We start from the raw sequence: 17,978 nt of genomic DNA on the forward strand, positions 1-17,978 counted from the left end.
AAAAGGAAGTTTTGCCCCATTAATGAAAATGTAGTGTATTAATGAAAACACAAAATGTAAACTGAGAACCGATTTAGAAGAAAAATAAAAAGTAGCAAAGTCCACAGCCAAAGAGTCTAGAATCAGATAGAGAGCAAGATATAAGGAGCACATAGAGGTAAATGGTGCGACAAAGTCTGTAAAAGAAGTTTATGCTTTGAGATGCTGCTTTTACTAATATATGGTCTGAGTTTCAGGATTAGAGGAAGCCTCATTAGTCTTGACACACGGTGCTAACAAGGAAGGTGGTATAACCCCAAGATAGCACAGAGCACCCCATGCAGAGGTTATGCCCTAGATGTTCCATGTTTCCTCTCAAGGCTGGGGTCAGAGTGGGAGAATAGGCTAGGCAGGGAAAATGAGTGGTGGATGACTGTGCACAAACTCATTTACATGGCCTGTACCTGGTAGTATGCCCAATATTTAGAATAGATCTTAAAACAAAGACTGGTGGAAAGACCTGCATTTTACTTGGTCTTGCTCCATCAAGTAAAGCAGACTTCTGATTCCCCTCCCCCTTTAAAGTTAACCCTTCAATCATTTCCTTGCAAATTTCAAACAGGTCTTTGGACACGTTCATCTACAGGTCACTTGGCTACTTCATGGCATGGATCATGCCATATCCTTCTCCTATGCATCATCTCCTGTTTGTACTACCCTTGAGGCTAATAATAGCTAAGGGCCCTTCTTCACTTTCATTGTATTAGAAGCTCACATGAAGCATTAACCCATAAACCAGGGAGAGTCATGTTACATGGATCCGAAAAATTCCAGCACCATTTCCTCTCTTTGCTGTTGCCTTGGTGCATGGATACCTTAGTGTGTGAATATCAATGCCATCTATGGCTGCTGGACATCCCAGATGCTGATACTTCTACCATCCTTTCACCCTTAGCCCCCAAGAAACAACCCAACTGCCTAGAGATCTAGATCAACCCTCAGGATGCCCAAAACTGGATTCCTGGGGCTCTTGTTTCATCAAAATCACTTCCTCTGTTCTCTTGACCCATGTCATTATATTCCTTGCTGTTTGGGGAAAAAACACTCTTTAAAGCTGGCTTTTTATTTATAGCCATCTCCCTAGAACTGAGACATGAGTCTGTGGGGACGGAGCCTGGGGACAAACCTTAGTAATTGTCACCAGACTTTGCTCAGCTTTGCCTCACCCCTCCAGCATCCAGTTCTTTTTTTCCTGGACCCATCTTGCCAGCATACTTTCACCTCACCTTAGGTTGAGTCCATCAGAAGATACTCAGGCCCTTGTACAGACAGAGTTTCACTGTCCTGCCCACCAGTCTAGCCAAGGTGAATCCCAGGGATGAACATGACTGAGGCCTCAGCCCAGATCACCACTTCTGGAATTATATCTATGTAATTTTGATTTAAGAAACTCTCTCCTTCATTTAGGTCCTACATATGGCCATCTTATAGGGTCTGCCCTCTCCTAGGAAGAGTTCTATTTCATTCTATTTGGCATTCTGCACTGCCAAATTCAGAAGTCCAAATCAGAGTGTTCATTTTGTAAACGAAAGAGTTTCTTTTACTCCCATCCTAGCAGCTAGGTTGATGTGAGAGGGTTGTTGTCAAGTCTACAGTGAGAAGAAAACAATAAAATTAAGGGACAATAATCAAGGGAACTTGACCCCTCTTCCCGTGTACACAACTGGCCAAAATCTGCCCATATTCAGGTCACAACCTCCCAACAAGCTGAGATATATATTTGGTATTATTTTCACAGATGTTTACAGTCCTGTACAAACCATTAAACTAATTTTGTGTCAAATGTTGTCACTGAATTTTTAAAGAAATACATCATTCCAAATACTAAATTATGGATCAAATTCTCATAAATCCCTAATAATTGGTGGACGTAATTATATGTATTTGCCTAAAAGCTCCATAAAATGATAGAGTATTGCTTGACTTCCTAAAAGCTAGAGTTAGAAGACTGGTCTAGACTGAGTGATATGAGAACACAGTTTGCTTTTACATTTCTGACCCAATTAGCCTTTCATTTTGATGGTCTGGATTTAAAATTCATTTTGTAAATAAACCCAGTGAGGCTCCTCCTCAATTGACCAAAGTGGTCAATTTTTTTTGGGGGGGGGGGTAATTTTAAAGAGTGTCTATTATCAAAGAGAAATTTTAAAACACATATATTTATACCATGTGGATAGACATCCTTGAATTAGTTGGTTAAAAAAAAAAAGAAGGAAAAAGGAAAAAGTGCCATTGGAAATGTACATAGCAGAAGTAAACTACAAAGATATGTGGTATAGTGAAAAGGACCCAGGATGTGAAGAAATAAAGCCAGATTCATAGCCTAATTCAAGTCTTGGTAGCTCTGTGTTTTGGAATAAATCACCTTCAGTTGCTTTATTGTATTTCAGGATCATCATCTATAAAAAATGGACCCTCCCATCTCATGGATTTCTGGTGAGGATCACCATGAGACAATAAACAAGTGACTTTTGGTTGTCAAAGGGATATAATGATACCTAACAAAAGAAAACAAAGGGAGTATTTATTGTTCATCAGGTATTGATAGTTAACAATTTTATTGCTTTAATATAATTATCCCAGGCTTTGGAACAAAGATTGTAAAAGAGATAAAGATGCAATGCCACGTAACTGGAGAATTTTGGACAGGATCTCAGAGAGCATTCATTCCAATTCTCATTTCCAGATACATATTTTATAGAGTAGGAAACTGAGGCATAGAGGAGTTGAGAAGCTTTCCCAAGGTCTCACAGCATTATCCTGAGAGCTTGAAATAGAACTCAGGTCTCCTGCTCTCCAGCTCCCAGCAACCTCTACAATCCTAAAGCTGTTTCTAGAATCCCATCTCTTCGATACTGTGCCTACAACCCATGTCAACAACCATTAAAGCACATTTTTCAGTTTGATTGCCTCCTTTAATAGTTAACCAGTTTATTAAAATACCTTCCCTTCCCCTTGCAGTGCAGAGACAGGGCCAAACACTCAGAGAATTGTCATAGACTCAACTCAGGGAGAAAGGCCTTTTTTGTTTGTTTGCTCATCAAACATTTATCTGGTTTCTTGTGCCCCAAAACTGTGCTAACCTTGATAAAAATCTCAGTGATCAGAAGTCCTTCAAGTGGTGGATATACTCACAAGCCACTGATTACCATGTAATTAGCAATATGTTAAAGCAAATATAAATGGATTACATAGAAGCTTAGAGCATGGTATGACTAAGGAGCCAGGATAAATTTGACAGAGATTTCTACTTTACCTGGAAAAATGATAAGTTGTGACATTAAAAAAATAAAAATTTTAAAGCCAAGAGAAAAAGAACATATTTCCTTTAACTATGAGAATTGTGCGCTGATCAGCAGCAGTTACGTTATTTGATTATCACAGTTTGGACAGCTGGTTTCTGCCCACCAGAAACTGAATCAGATTCAGATCATTTGAACTCTGATGTCAAAGTCAGTCATATTTTCAAAACCCTGGATATTCTTTTTTTTAATTATTATTATACTTTAAGTTCTGGGTTACATGTGCAGAAAGTGCAGTTTTGTTACATAGGTATACACATGCTATGGTGGTTTGCTGCACCCATCAACCCGTCATCTACATTAGGTATTTCTCCTAATGTTATCCCTCTCCTAGCACCCCCCACCCCCCGACAGGCCCCGGTGTGTGATGTTCCCCTCCCTGTGTCCATGTGTCCTCATTGTTCAACTCCTACTTATGAGTGAGAACATGCAGTGTTTGGTTTTCTGATCTTGGATATTCTATAAGAGCAGTAGTTGGTTAACCCCTCTGTTCTTAGTTTCCTCATCTGTTCAGTAGGGATGATAATAATAATGTCTCACTGAGAGGATTACTGTGAAGATTAATGAGTCGGAGCATGACAAATGCTTACAACACCTGGGACAAAGTGAGTGTTCAATAAATATTGACGTTTTGGTATGAGAGGACCAATTGAGTGTCACTGAAAACTCATTTCAGAATGTTACTACATGAAAACCAGGGAAGAGGTGAAGAAAGTTATATCAGTCAGAGTTCCTCCCAAGAAACAGAACCATGAGGATTTACATATATTAAGAGATTTATTGCAAGGAATTGGCTATTGTGGGTGGCTGGCTAGGCAAGTCCAAAATCTGTATATCAGGCCATCAGGAAGAGCAGACTGGAAATTTTAGGGCAGGAGCTAAAAATCCTGTCCACAGGCAGAATTTATCCTTCAGAAAAGCCTCAGCACTGCTTTTAAGGCTTTTCAATTAATTGTATCAGGCCCATCCAGATTGTTGAAAAAAATTTGCTTTAATTTTTAATAGCTTTTTTGAAATATAATTGGTATATAAAGAATTGCACATACTTAATGTGCACAATTTGATGACTTTTGACATATGCAAACATCTGTGATACCATCACAAGCTGACTGACATATCCAACACCTCCAAAAGTTTCCTTGTATCAATTTACTTATTTATTTGTTTGTTTGTTAGAACACTTAATATGAGATCTACTCACGTAACAAATTGTGAAATGCACAATATTATACTGTTCACTACAAGTACTATGTTGTATATTACCTCTCTAGAACTTATTCATCTAATATGACTAAAACTTCGTACTTATTAAACAACAACTCCCCAGTTCCCCACCTTCCAGCCCCTGGCAACTTCTATTGTATTCTCTGCTTCCATCAGTTTGACTATTGTACGTGCTTCATTTAAGTGGAATCATGCAGTATTTGTCCTTCTGTGACTGGTTTAGTTCACTTAACATAGCGTTCTCCACGCTCACCCCTGATACGGTTTGGATATTCATCCCTTCCAAATCTCATGTTGAAACGTGATTCCCAATGTTAGAGATGGGGCTTGGTGGGAGGTGTTTGGGTCATAGGGGTGGAGTCTTCCTAAATAGCTTGGTGCCCTTCTTGCTGTAATGAGTGAGTTATTGCTTTGAGTTCACACAAGAGCTTGTTGTTAAAGAGTCTGGCTCCTCCTCCCTCACTCTCTCATGCTCCTACTCTCACTGTGTTACATGCTGGCTCCCCTGAACCTGGCACCATGATTGCAAGCTTCCTGAGGCCCTCACCAGAAGCGGATGACAGCATCATGCTTTCTGTTTAGTTTGCAGAACCATGAGCCAACCTAAACCTCTTTTCTTTGTAAATTACCCAGCCTCAAGTATAATGATGTAAGAACAGACTAACACAGTCCCTGTCGTCACAAATGGCAGGATTTCCTTCTTTTTAAGGCTGAATAATATTTCATTGTATGTATATGCACATTTTCTTTATCCATTCATTCATCAATGAATATTTAAGTTATTACCATACCTCAGCTATTGTGAACAATGTGGCAACGAACCTGAGAATGCAGACATCCTGTTCAAGATGCTGATTTCACTTCTTTTGTATATCTACCCCAATGTGGGATTGCTGAATCATATGGTAATTCTATTTTAATTTTTTTTAAGAACCTCCATGTTGTTTTCCATAGCTGCTGCACCATTTTATATTCCCAACAACAATGTACAAAGGTTCCAGTTTCTCCACATCCTCACCAATACTTGTTATCTTTTGTGTGTGTGCATTTTAAAAAATAATAGCCACCTTAGCAGGTGTAAGGTGGTATCTCATTGGAGTTTGATTTGTATTTTTCTAATAATTAATGATGCCAAGCACCTTCGTATACACCTGTTGGCCATTTGTATGCCTTCTATGAGAAATGCCTATCGAAGTCTTATGTCAATTTTTATAATTGAGTTTTTTGTTTGTTTTGCTATTAAGTTGTAGGAGTTTCTTGTTTATTTAGACAATTAAACCTTTATGAGATACATGGTTTGGAAATATTTTATGCCATTCCATAGGTTGCCTATTAATTCTGTTGATTATTTCCTTTCTGTGCAGAAGCTTTTTAGTTTGATGTAGTCCTACCTGTCTATTTTTGCTTTTATTACCTGTGCTTTTATCATTATATCCAATAAATAATTGCCAAGACCAATGTCAAGACTTTATCCTTATGCATTCTTCTAGGAGCTTTATAGTTTCAAGTTTTATGTTTCAGTCTTTAATCCATTTTGAGCTGATTTTTGTGTGTGATATAAGGTATAGGTCTAATTTCATTTTTTATGTGAATATCCAGTTTTCCCAACACAGTTTGTTGAAGATCTATCATTTCCCCATTGTGTATTATTGACACCCTTCTCAAAGTTCAGTTGAATATATATGCATAGTTTTGGTTTTGGCCTCTCTATTCCATTCTATTGGTCTATTTGCCTATCTTTATGCCAATAAACAGTATTTTAATTATTGTAGCTTTGTAATGTATTTTAAAATCAGGAAATGTGGTGCCGCCAGATTTGTTCTTCTTTCTCAAGATCATTTTGGCTATTCTGGGTTGACAAAATTTAATACAATTTCATGATAAAATCACTTAACAAACTAGGTGTAGAAGAAATGTACCTTAATATAATAAAGACCATCTATGACAAGCTCACAGCTAACATCATACTCAATAGTAAAAAAAATTAAAAGCTTTTCCTCTAAGATCAGGAAGAAGACAAGTATGCCAGCTCTCGTCATTTCTATTTAACATAGTCCTGGAAGGCCAGGCAGGCGTGGTGGCTCACGCCTGTAATCCCAGCACTTTAGGAGTCCGAGGTGGGCAGATTACGAGGTCAAGAGATTGAGACCATCCTGGCCAACATGGTGAAACCCCATCTCTACTGAAAAAAAAAAAAAAAAAAAAAAAAAAAAAAATTAGCTGTGCATGGTGGTGTGTGACTGTAGTCCCAGCTACTCGGGAGGCTGAGGCAGGAGAACCACTTGAACCCAGGAGGCAGAGGTTGCAGTGAGCCGAGATCATGCCACTGCACTCCAGCCTGGCAAGAGAGCAGGACTCCATCAAAAAACAAAAACAAACAAACAAACAAAAAACTATAGTCCTGGAAATTCTAGCCAGAGCAATTAGGGAAGATAAAATAAAAGGCAAACAAATCAGAAAGAAGAAGTAACGTTATCTCTGTTTACAAATGATATAATCCTATATATACAAAACCCTAATGGCTTCATGAAAATAAACTGTTAGATCTAATAAAGTAATTCAGGATAAAATAAAGTTGCAGGATACAAAATCAATATATAAGAATTAGTAACCTTTCTATATATTTACAATGAACCATCTGAAAAGGAAATTAAGAAAATACTTCCTTTTACAATAGTATCAAGAACAGTAAAATACTTAGGGATAGACTTAACCAAAGAGTTGAAAGACCTACACTGAAAACTACAAAATATTGATGAAAGAAATCAAAGAATACACAAATAAATGGAAAGACCTTTCATGTTCATGAATTGAAAGACTGAATGTTCAAATGTCCATACTACAAAAGTAATCTATAGATTTGAAGTTATCTCCATTAAAATCTCAAAGACAATTTTTACAGAAATGGAAAAAGCAATCCTAAAATTCATATGGAAACACAAAACCTTCTTTACTTTAAAGTAAACTGATTATAAAATGTTTAACCACATATATAAAGTAGATTGTTGTTTGATTGAATAACTGGGAACTGTTAGCCAGATAGCCTTGTTGACACATGAAGCTGACCATCACAAAAAGCTAGTGTATAATAAGTTGGCATAGCACATTTCTTTTAATGGGTTCAAGGCAATCGTAAAACAAGAGTAGGAGGGAGTAACCCGATCCCTCAGACCCACTTATCCATGCATTCTACAGACAGAGCTGAGGACCCCAGGGACAATGCACAGACTACTTGCCTTTGCATCCTTTTGTGTGGAAACAGCGAGCAGGTTCTTCCTCTGTATTGTTTGGTGTGCTCACTAAACCTTAGAGGATTCTAGTAGTTTACAGTTTCAGTCAAAGAATGGGGATTTTACACAGAGCAGACTCATGAGAGCTTGATTCTAAGTTCCTGCTTCTATTAAGAGGTAGCATGGCATAACAACAGCAAATATATATATATATACATATACATATGTATATATATGTGTATATATATACATATGTATATATATATACATATATATATGTATATCAGCTATGACATTAGACACCTGGGTTCAGATCCACTTTTGTCACTTACCAGGTGTCTAGTCAAGTCACATTCCCTCTCCAAGCCTGTAAATGGCACCTGTGAATGGCAGTTAACCTGTAAATAGTAATAATATTGTCATGTCATGGTTATTGTAAAGAATTAAAGACCATAAACACAAATGGCCTGGGTTTATAAAAGATGCTCAGTTAAGACAAGCTACGATGCTTAACTTCCTTTATTTCAAGGATTACCTAGTGTTAGTTGTGTAGTTTCAGAAAAGTTCCTTCCTTCATCTTTCTATGCCTAAGTTTCCTCAACTGTAAAACAAGCATACAATAAGTTGTTCTGTGGATTAAGGGAGTTAATATGTATGAAGTGCTCTGAACAATGTCTGGCACATAGTACACACTATATACTCTTTAACTATTATAATTTGTGTCTATGTGGTAGTGATGAAATCAAGGAAGTACGAAAACCGGATTTTAGTTCACCCTGTACTGGGTGAACTGACAGAAGTCACTTATCTGTCATCAATTTTCTTTTCTGTAAAAGGAGGGGGTTAATTAGACCATCTGTAAAGCTTATGAATTTTTAAAGATATTATACCTAAACTGCTCTGTGAGATGTAAGAACCTGAGAAGGTTTTCTGGCTTGTAGATAGTTTTGAGGTGCTGTGCTCTCACAGATGTGTCAAGGCCTTCTTACTGATTCACACCAAGGACTCTGCCTCTGTCTCAGTTTTTCTGCAGGGTGGTTGATCTGTTTACTTTTCACCAAGATGCGTTCCTCTGTCAGCTGCATCAGAGCTGTCATAAGCCAGCTTCATGCCAGGGAGAGAAGGAAAGACAGTGTTTTTATTTGTCTGCTTCACTGTGTCTTTCTTCCTTTGGGACCCCTTCTCAGAAAGGTCAAAATAAAATTCTGCAACTGCCCTGATGAGGAATGCTAGCTGATTGAAGAAAGAGGCCCCTGTAAGCAGCACTGCCTGCTGCTGAGAGGCCCCTGATGGAGTTCTGTCAAGCCTGACTCATCCTCCAGCTCAGGGAGGCCTGGTGGTCACTCCCTTTCTGCCCCAGCCAGAGAGCACATTGCAAACATCTTAAAGACTTGAGGTTGGCAGCTTAAGGGGAAATAGTAATTCACCAAAGCATGATGGAAAATAGAATGGAGGGCAAAGAAGGGGTGAATGGGATGTGTGCCCTGTCCCCTAAAGAAGGGAACTCCTGCTCTTTCCCATTTCAGGGGAGTGTTAAAAAAAAGTTGCTCCCACTTCTTTTCTTCTATTTGCTTCTGCCTCCTTTGCCTTTTTATTTGCTCCTTCCAAAGGTAAAAGAGTAAGTATCTGATGTCAAATGCAGGCATTCAGTGGGCTGTACTTACTATCAGGCAAAGTTATGAGCCTCAAACACAAGGTCCCAGGGACCACTCTTCTTCCTCTTTCTATGTCTAAGCCCAGCAAGGTTTCTTCTGCTCCTTTCTCCAGGCAAGGAGTGTGTGAATGCCAGGGTCAATAAGAAGGGGCTGGCACACAGAGAGAAAAACATCTGATTGTAACAGCAGATCAATTCAGTGTTCTACAATGTGATGATCACAGTGCACATCCTGAGCGATTTTCCAAATGACTGAATCATTTATTTGTCCCACTGTTCATTGAAAAATGAGGTAGAACTTCATCCTACCTTAAATTAAAGGGGTTCCCATCACTCCTATCAAAGCTACATTGCATTGCATAGCATTTCAAGCAGAATGAGCTAAGCCTTTCGTTGACTTCATTTTGCATCCTTTGCAACTAGAACTAATCTTAGCATCTCTGAATTAGAAGAAAGTTCAAAAACATCCCACCAAATTTTCTATAACTGTCTGCTTGACTTTACTACATTTTTTGCATGTGGTCCTGCAGTTTCTGCTTGAACATTTCCAGCAATAAAACACTTTTTAACAAACAGATTCTTTTGTTTGCTACAGGTTTATTGGAAAATGCTTCCTTTGTTACTGCTTTGTAACCTCTTAAAATTCTGTTTTTCCTACTTTTGGAATCAGAAAAAAATAAATTGTAATGCCTATTCCTATGATAGTACTTTAAGTACTTGGATGTTTCTTAGACTAAGTTATGCTGCAGTAATCTCGGTGGCTGAAAACAACAAAGGTTTATTTCTTACCCACACATAGGTCATCTGAGAGTTCTGTACTACCCTCACTTAGGGACTCAGGTTGGCAGAACAGCCACGGTATTTCCATGGAGCTCCACTGCTCCACAGTATTTCTGTAGAGTTCCACCCCTAGATTTACCTGTCAAGCTGTCTTTCCACAGTCCTGCTCCCCATTCAGTTCTCGGTCATTGCAGTGGGCCATCTCACACTGCTCTCTGCTCTGCTTTGTCCCCACAATATGGACACAGCCCCTCTCCTTTATTCTCCAAGTCACCATCAGCTTAATGATGTTATGGGTAGCAGATTTGCTGAAGTCTTGGGGTTAATGGAAGAAGGGCAAATTGGGAGAGGGGAATGGAGGGGCGACGTATATAAATAATCTCACCTTGAAAATTAGACATCACAGTTTCCAAAATTCCTTACCTGTCTCTCCCCTCCTCCCACCCCAAACTTAGGTCCATCTTCAGCCCTCTGAGGAAACCCACCCTAATTTCTTCTCAATTCTCATGTCTTGGTCCCACCTCTGTGTCTCTACTTGTTATCAAAGAGAAAATTCAACTTGACCATTACCTTTTTCAGCAGAGAAATGTAGCTCCTTTTGTCTTAATCTCTTCCTATTCTTATTTATTCTAATGAATTCTCCTTCCTAACCAAAGGGCTTCTTAATATTTCTTAGGCAAAATAATTATCTGCCAAATCCTCCATATTTAAAGAGATAGCAGAAGCTGAGAAACTGGCTTTTCTTGATGTCTTGAAAAGGTCATTGCAAATGTTTTTCCTTCCTACCGACCCCATTTTAGAGAAACTTTCGAAGACTGTAAGTGTGAGGGTTAATATTAGCGGTCAACCTGATTGGATTGAAGGATGCCTAGGTGGCTGGAAAAGTCTTGTTGCTGGGTATGTCCGTGAGGGTATTGCCAGAGGAGACTGCCATTTGAGTCAGTGGACTGAGAGAGGAAGACTCACCCTCAACATGGGTGGGCACTATCCAATGGGCTGCTAGCACGGCTAGAACAAAGCGGGTGGAATAAGGTGGTCTAACCTTGCTTGCCTGACAAGTCTTCTGATTTCCTTCTTTTTCCCATGCCAGATGCTTCCTTCCACTCCTCCTGTCCTTGGACATCAGAATCCAGGTTCTTTGGCCTTTGGACTCTGGGACTTGCGTCAGTGGCTTCCTGGGGGCTCTCAGACCTTCAGCCACAGACTGAAGGCTGCACTGTCAGTTTCCCTGGTTTTGAGGCTTTCAGGCTTGAACTGAGCCACTACTGGCTTCCCAGCTTGCAGATGGCCTAACATGATGGGACTTTGCCTTGTAATTGTGTGAGCCAATTCTCCCCAATAAATATCCTTTCATATATACATATATTCTATTAGTTCTGTCCCTCTGGAGAACCCTGACTAATACAGTAAGCATGGATCATAAACGGTGAATTTGGGGGTACTGAGGGAGTCAGATCATGAAAGACCTTGGAAGACCTGCTATCCTATATACATTTTGATTTTAAGCAGGGAATTAACATAATTAGTGAGTTATAAGGGGGATAGGAGTACAAGTGAGACAAGGAGACAAGCTGGGAGACTGTTGTAGTAATGCAGATGAGAAGGAGCAGTAGGAATAGAGAGAAGTGCTGGAGTCAAGCCATAGTTAGGAGACAGAATGGAGAGGACCTGATGTGGGAGGGTGAGTGGAGAGAGGAATATCAGGAATGATGCCCAGTTTTCTGTTTGTAGCAACTGAATGAGTGTTGATGCAATTCACTGTGACAGAAAATAAATGAGTAGGAATAAATTTAGGGGAAAACGATGTTTCATTTTAGACAGATCATATTGTAGATCTGTGAGGCATCCTGCAGGATCTGGGAACAGATTACCAAGTCAGATTTTTCAGGCAAGACCGGCCAGTGGGATCTTCACCCTGAAGAAGAACTAAGCTGCCTCTTAGATCCCCAACACTCCAAGGAAAACCTCTGAGCAAAAGGTCCCCTTTGCTGCCTTCATCTTATTTGAGGTCTGAGCTTCTTTCCTGCAAATCTTTGGCTTAAGATGTAGAAATGATATCTAAAATGCTTAAGACTCCAATCCAGCGTCCACCCTGGGAATACATGGAGACCTCCTCTTCACTCAGATGTGTGACCAAGCACAGGGATTGCTGCTGATTCAGTCTAGTCACTCTAAAAAGTATCACTCGAGAGCTGAAGATTTAGCCCTTTTGTTAGAAGTGAATGGTTGCATCTTGTGTGTGGTGGGTGCATAATATTTACCAGTGTGGTAAATATCTGGTATTGTCTGTGCACTATTTTCCAACCATTTTTCACATAGGTACGTTTAAAGATTTTTTGCCTTCCTAATAATTTTTGTTGTCATTGCTATTTTGCCTTCAACAAAAAAAAATAGAAAAAGAAAAATGTGATTAATACGGCCCCATTCAAATCATAAAGTGGGAGCTGCCATTGTGAAGGCTATATACATGGACTCAGGCATCTAACGCCAATGTAAACCAGGGAGGCTATCTGCTATGCATAAAAGAGTACTGGAATTGGAAGCAGGGTACCTGCCTTCAAGTCCCAGGTTTTCATTCACTAGAAGGTCCCTTTGACAAGTCGCTTATCTCCCTTGGGTCTCACTGGCCTTATCTGAAAAATGGGCAAATCATTGTAGTCACTGCTGCATCACAGGGCCATTTGCAGATTGTGGCAAAAAGTCCAAGTAAAGGGCTATAGAAATCAGAATTACATCCCACATGCTCCAATCTTAGACTCCCAGGCTTTGGTTCCAGACCAAACATCTTTCATCTACGCTTTCTCATAAAGTTCACATTGCCTTCAGTTGCTGTGGCTACATTCTTAATTTTTTAAGAAAGGTAATTGTTTTCTCTTACAGTGCATAGTATGGGACTGGGACTCCAATGGCAAGCATGACTTCATTGGAGAATTTACCTCGACATTCAAGGAGATGAGAGGAGCAATGGAAGGGAAACAGGTACGTGGTCAACCACTTTTGGTTTTGCCTCCAGTCTCTATGATGTATCCTTAGAACCCAGCTACAAATGAAACAGCGAGAGGCAAAACATCAATGTATGATTAAGTGTGATAAGAAGGGAGCATGGTAGGATGTGAGTACCTAGATTCTAGAACTAGCCCAACCCAAAGCAATTGTTTGTCCTTGGGCAAGACACTGACCCCGAACGTTACAGTTTCTCCATTAGTAAAACAGAAAGGTTAGATGAGAGTATTTCTAACTTCCTTTAGCTGTGTAGCCTTGAAAAAGTGACTTAATCTCTCCATGCCTCATTTTGCTCACCTAAAAATATAAGAGTGATAACTGTACCTACCTCATAGAATTTTGTGAAGATTAAATGAGACAATCCTAGGTGCTAGCAGAGCACCTAGCACATAGCTAGCATTTCCAAAATATCTGCTATTAACAGTAGTATTCCTTCTAGGTCTATATTTCCATGATTTGGTGACATTAATAATATTTTCATGCCTTGGAGAAATTATTTGAATCCTCCAAATTTTCATATGGGTACCAGGTTTTCTTCTAGTTCCATCATTTTACTCTTACACATTTGCTGCCAAGACCTGTACACAAACACTACCACATCCCACTAAGACACATTGTCCCACACAGAAACCTAAAATCCTTCTGTGTTTCCCTCAGATACACACACTCCCATATCATATAATATCTAGACAGACAGACAGACAGACAGAGAGACAGAGAGACAGAAAGTCATCTGGGCCCAAATCATGCAACTTCTCCTTTTACCTGTTTATTGTTCACCTGCCCAATTTCCAGCTGAAACACCTCTTTGCCTGGGGGATTTCTCTATCTGCTGGAGCCTGTTTTATCCATGCCCAAAGCAAGCTAGAAGTGTGGAAGGAGATGTAACAGGAGGTAGCCCTCAACAAATAACTAATGGAAGTTGGGATATAAATACCCCAGCTCCCTTGCCCTTCAGTTGGCAAAACTCTGAGGTGTGTGCTCTATACAATTTCCCAGAGTTCCCCAGCAGGCCCTAGTTATCCACAGTGGTAACTGACTTGATAATGCACCCTTTCTGGGATGCCTCTTCTATCGAATTTCTCACTCCTCTATTCATGCTTCCTGGTATCACCTCCCAGATGGCCTACTTGCACTTATATTCTTGCCTCAAGTTTGCTTCTTGGGGAACTCAACCCAAGACACCTGCCATTCTTACTCTGGAGTTCACTGTCCTCATGGAGCAGAAAGGAGTGAAAGCAGAGGGCTCAGTGCTTTTGAGAAAGTCTTTTTCTTTAGAGATAATACTCTGTGCCTGTTCTGGTCAGAAGTGCCAATTAGAGAGGCCCCAACTCATTTTTCAACTCTCTCATATGTAAGGTCAGGATACAATCAGACTGGATGGAAATGAACTCACATTTTTTTAGAGTCAGAAACTTAATCTGAATGAGACCATTTGTTGAACACATACCTTTGGTCTGGAAACTCAATGGAAACAATGACAGCTTTCCAATTAGCTCCTGCAAAACCTGCTGTAAATGCTCTGTTAGGTACTCAGCATTACAAGAAACTTGTCAAACACACAGAGACCATCACCCACAAGCCAGGATGCAGAGTTTCAGAGCCACAGTTAAAACCAACACTAAATTATAAGCAAAGTCATTCCCAAGATAATAAGGAATATGGCTAGAGAATATTGCTCTATTGAATATGCAGAACTAGTCCTATTTAGCTGCTAAATCAATGACAGTATTCATACCATCTGCTAGAGTTCTAAAGAGTTTTATAAAGTTTTGCCTTATCTACTTCTATGAATAGAAATAGTCCAAGCAGTAAATATGGGAAATATTTCATCTTATTAATTAAATATTAAAAGTAAGAATGTAACACATACCATAAATGAAATATACCAAAACCTAATGCTTTCAAACAGAGAGAAATTGTTTAAGTTCCACTGAGGAAATGGACCATATGCTAATGTGCTTTTCTGTATCAGTGAGATACCAGAAAAACTTTAGTTTAACTACCCAGCCACCGTTTTGGTGTATTTATACAGTGGGAAATGTTCTCTTATTTATTGTTTCTACAATATTTATCGAGTAGCACCTAGTAAATTCCATGCACTGTGACAGGCTCTAAATGTGCCATGACTAACAATGCTGATATGGTCCCTGCCCTTCTGAAGCTTACAGATTGGTGGGAGTCAGGAGAGAATGTAAACACAAATTTAAAAAGTTAAAATGCAACTACAATTTGTGATAAATGCTATTACAAAACTAAACCAGTTTCATTATAAAAGTGTGCATATAGAAAAAATAATCTGACATTTAAGTTGAGGCCCCTTAAGGATTAAAAAGAAGCCAATATGTAATGAATGAGAGAAAAGCATTTGAAGTAAAAGGAACAGTAGTGCAAAGTACAGAGGCAGGGATGAGCTTGGTGTGATTGAGGACCTCGAAAAAGACCAGTGAATCTGAAGCAGAGAGTGAAAGAACCATTCATAGGATGTGGTCAGATACAGAGGCAGAGGCCAGGAAAAGCAGATTCTTCTAAATGTGATAAGAGCATGTGCAAGCTGTGCTTTCCTATACAGTAGCCACTAGCTACGTGTGGCTATTTCAATTTAAATTAATTAAAATAAAATTAAATAACAAATTAAGTTCCTCAGTCATGCTAGCCACATTTCAAATACTCAATAGTCTCACGTGGCTGGTGGCTACTATATTGGATAGTGCAGATTCAGAATATTCCAGTTATTGAGAAAATTCTACTGGACAGTGCTGCAAAGTGTTCTAGCTAGAGAATGACATGATTGGTTTTAATTTTTTAAAATATTACTTTTGCTACTGTGTAGATAATTAAAGAGAGACAAGGGAGATCTGTTAGGAGGCTACCACTATAGATAAGAAGTGATAATGACTTGGGTTAAGGAAAGAGTCATAGAGATAGATAAACTGGAGAGACTTAAGACATATTTTGGAGATACGAGCTACAAGGTTTGTTGAAGGCTTGGATATAGGGAGTAAGGGAAGGAGGAAATGGTTGACTCAAGGATAGATTATTAAATGGTGCCATTTCCTGAGGTAAGGAAGAATTGTGGTAGGGAGGTCCAGTTTATGAGGAAGTTTTCAAAATTTGGTTTCAAAAACTGGTACTCAGAGGAGAGGTTTACCTGTAAATATATTTTAGGAGCCATCAACTAAGAGAGGACATTTAAAATCAAGAGAATGGATGAGCACACCTAGGGAGAGGGGACTGAAGAGAGGGTACAGGAGGCTCGAACCTGAGGAATCTCAGTATGTAGCATCAAAGAAAAAAAGAGGAGAGAGAATCTTTTAACTTTCCTTTTCCTGTGGGAGTTATGATTCTATAGGTACAGGGTAAATTCTTAATTAACCTTGATTAATTCTTGAATAAAATTTATAAGCATCCTTAGTTTGGGTGGCCAAAGGGGATACTTGCAAGAATAGGAGAGCTACTCCAAGACCTTCTAGAAGAAGGCATTGTGGTTAAAAGTGCAGGCTTTGGAATGAGACTGATGTGGGTGTGAATCCCAGGTCTACCAGTTACTACCTGTATGACCTGGGAAAGTTCGTTCTCTTCTCTGAGCCTCATCTTCCATCTGTCAAAGTGGGCTGTGGGGAGAGTTAAATGGGATTGGGAAAGTAAAGTGCATAGCCCATAGTTATATGCCAACTTCATCCCAAGACAGATGCAAACTATTTAGATCTGGTCCATCAGGACCCCCTACCACCTCACAAGCACAAGGACCCCAAGTATCTACGGGTTTGATTCAACTTCCTTGGAGCCCTCTCCTGACTAAGCCAACCCATACTTGCTCATCTTAGCCTGAAAAGGAAGTGAGTAGACTTTTCATGGATGATCACTATAATTTTTAATAGAATTCAAAATCTTTAACTCAATATATCCTGCTTGATGGAAGAAATTGAGATTAATAGAAATCATTGAGAATGACAAAAAATGGCACAGCTAATTTTAGTGTCTTTCTTTCCAACTGTTAGGTAAATCCCTAAGCCAACTGTTTTACTGAAATATTAGAGGAAGCTTTGGGGCAAAAGACAATATCAGTTTTGACAGGTTTGGGAGGAACTTGGGCTCTTTTGTCCAGAAATACTAAATCTACTTTGAGATGGACTATAATTCTTGTTTATCAAGTTCTACCCACTTGGAGAGTAAATGAGAAGAAAATCTGAGGGAGGAAAGAAAGACAACATTCATTATGGACAGATTAGGAGATTAGGCCTTTAAATGACAAAAACAAGGCTAGGGGTCTGATTTTAGATTCTGCTTTGAAGGTTTTCTTCTTTCTTTCACCCAAGAATTCCATTATTTTGAAGGAGTTATAGAGGACTCTTTACTGGTGTAAGATCTCCCTCTTCCAAATCCTATGTAGTTGCCCAGTCCTGCTGGCACCCTCCAGTGATGAGAAACTACAGTATCAGTTATCTGTTGCTGAGTGAAAAAATTAGCCCAAAACTTCCTGGCTGAAAACAACAATCACTATGTACTCAACATTCGCTGGGTTGGCAATTTTGGCTGAATTCTTCTCTGCGTCACATAGTGCTCCACGTGGTGCCAACAGAACTCACTCGTGCATTTGTGCCTCAGCAGCCAGGATGGCCAGGATATTTCTCCAGGTATACTTTTATCCTCCTGGAGACCATTGTAGGCTTTTTAATATGGCCCTGAAAACTTCCCAGAAGCAACAGAGGAGCCAGCCCCAATACACAGGCGCTTTTCAAGCCT

At 39.4% G+C, this 17,978-nt stretch overlaps 1 protein-coding gene across 2 annotated transcripts in view; it reads left to right on the forward strand.

The window, feature by feature from the left end:
- Nucleotides 1-17,978, forward strand: part of CPNE4 (copine 4) — a 526,338-nt gene that overhangs the window by 454,278 nt on the left and 54,082 nt on the right. For both annotated transcript variants that reach the window (XM_058433630.1, XM_032143732.2), the window contains exon 8: nucleotides 13,110-13,208. In XM_058433630.1, coding sequence (XP_058289613.1) covers nucleotides 13,110-13,208 — 99 coding nt within the window. The remainder of the gene's footprint in view (nucleotides 1-13,109; nucleotides 13,209-17,978) is intronic.

This window comes from Hylobates moloch, unplaced genomic scaffold, assembly GCF_009828535.3.
Source record: "Hylobates moloch isolate HMO894 unplaced genomic scaffold, HMol_V3 SCAFFOLD_22, whole genome shotgun sequence".
NCBI classification, from domain to species: Eukaryota; Metazoa; Chordata; class Mammalia; order Primates; family Hylobatidae; genus Hylobates; species Hylobates moloch.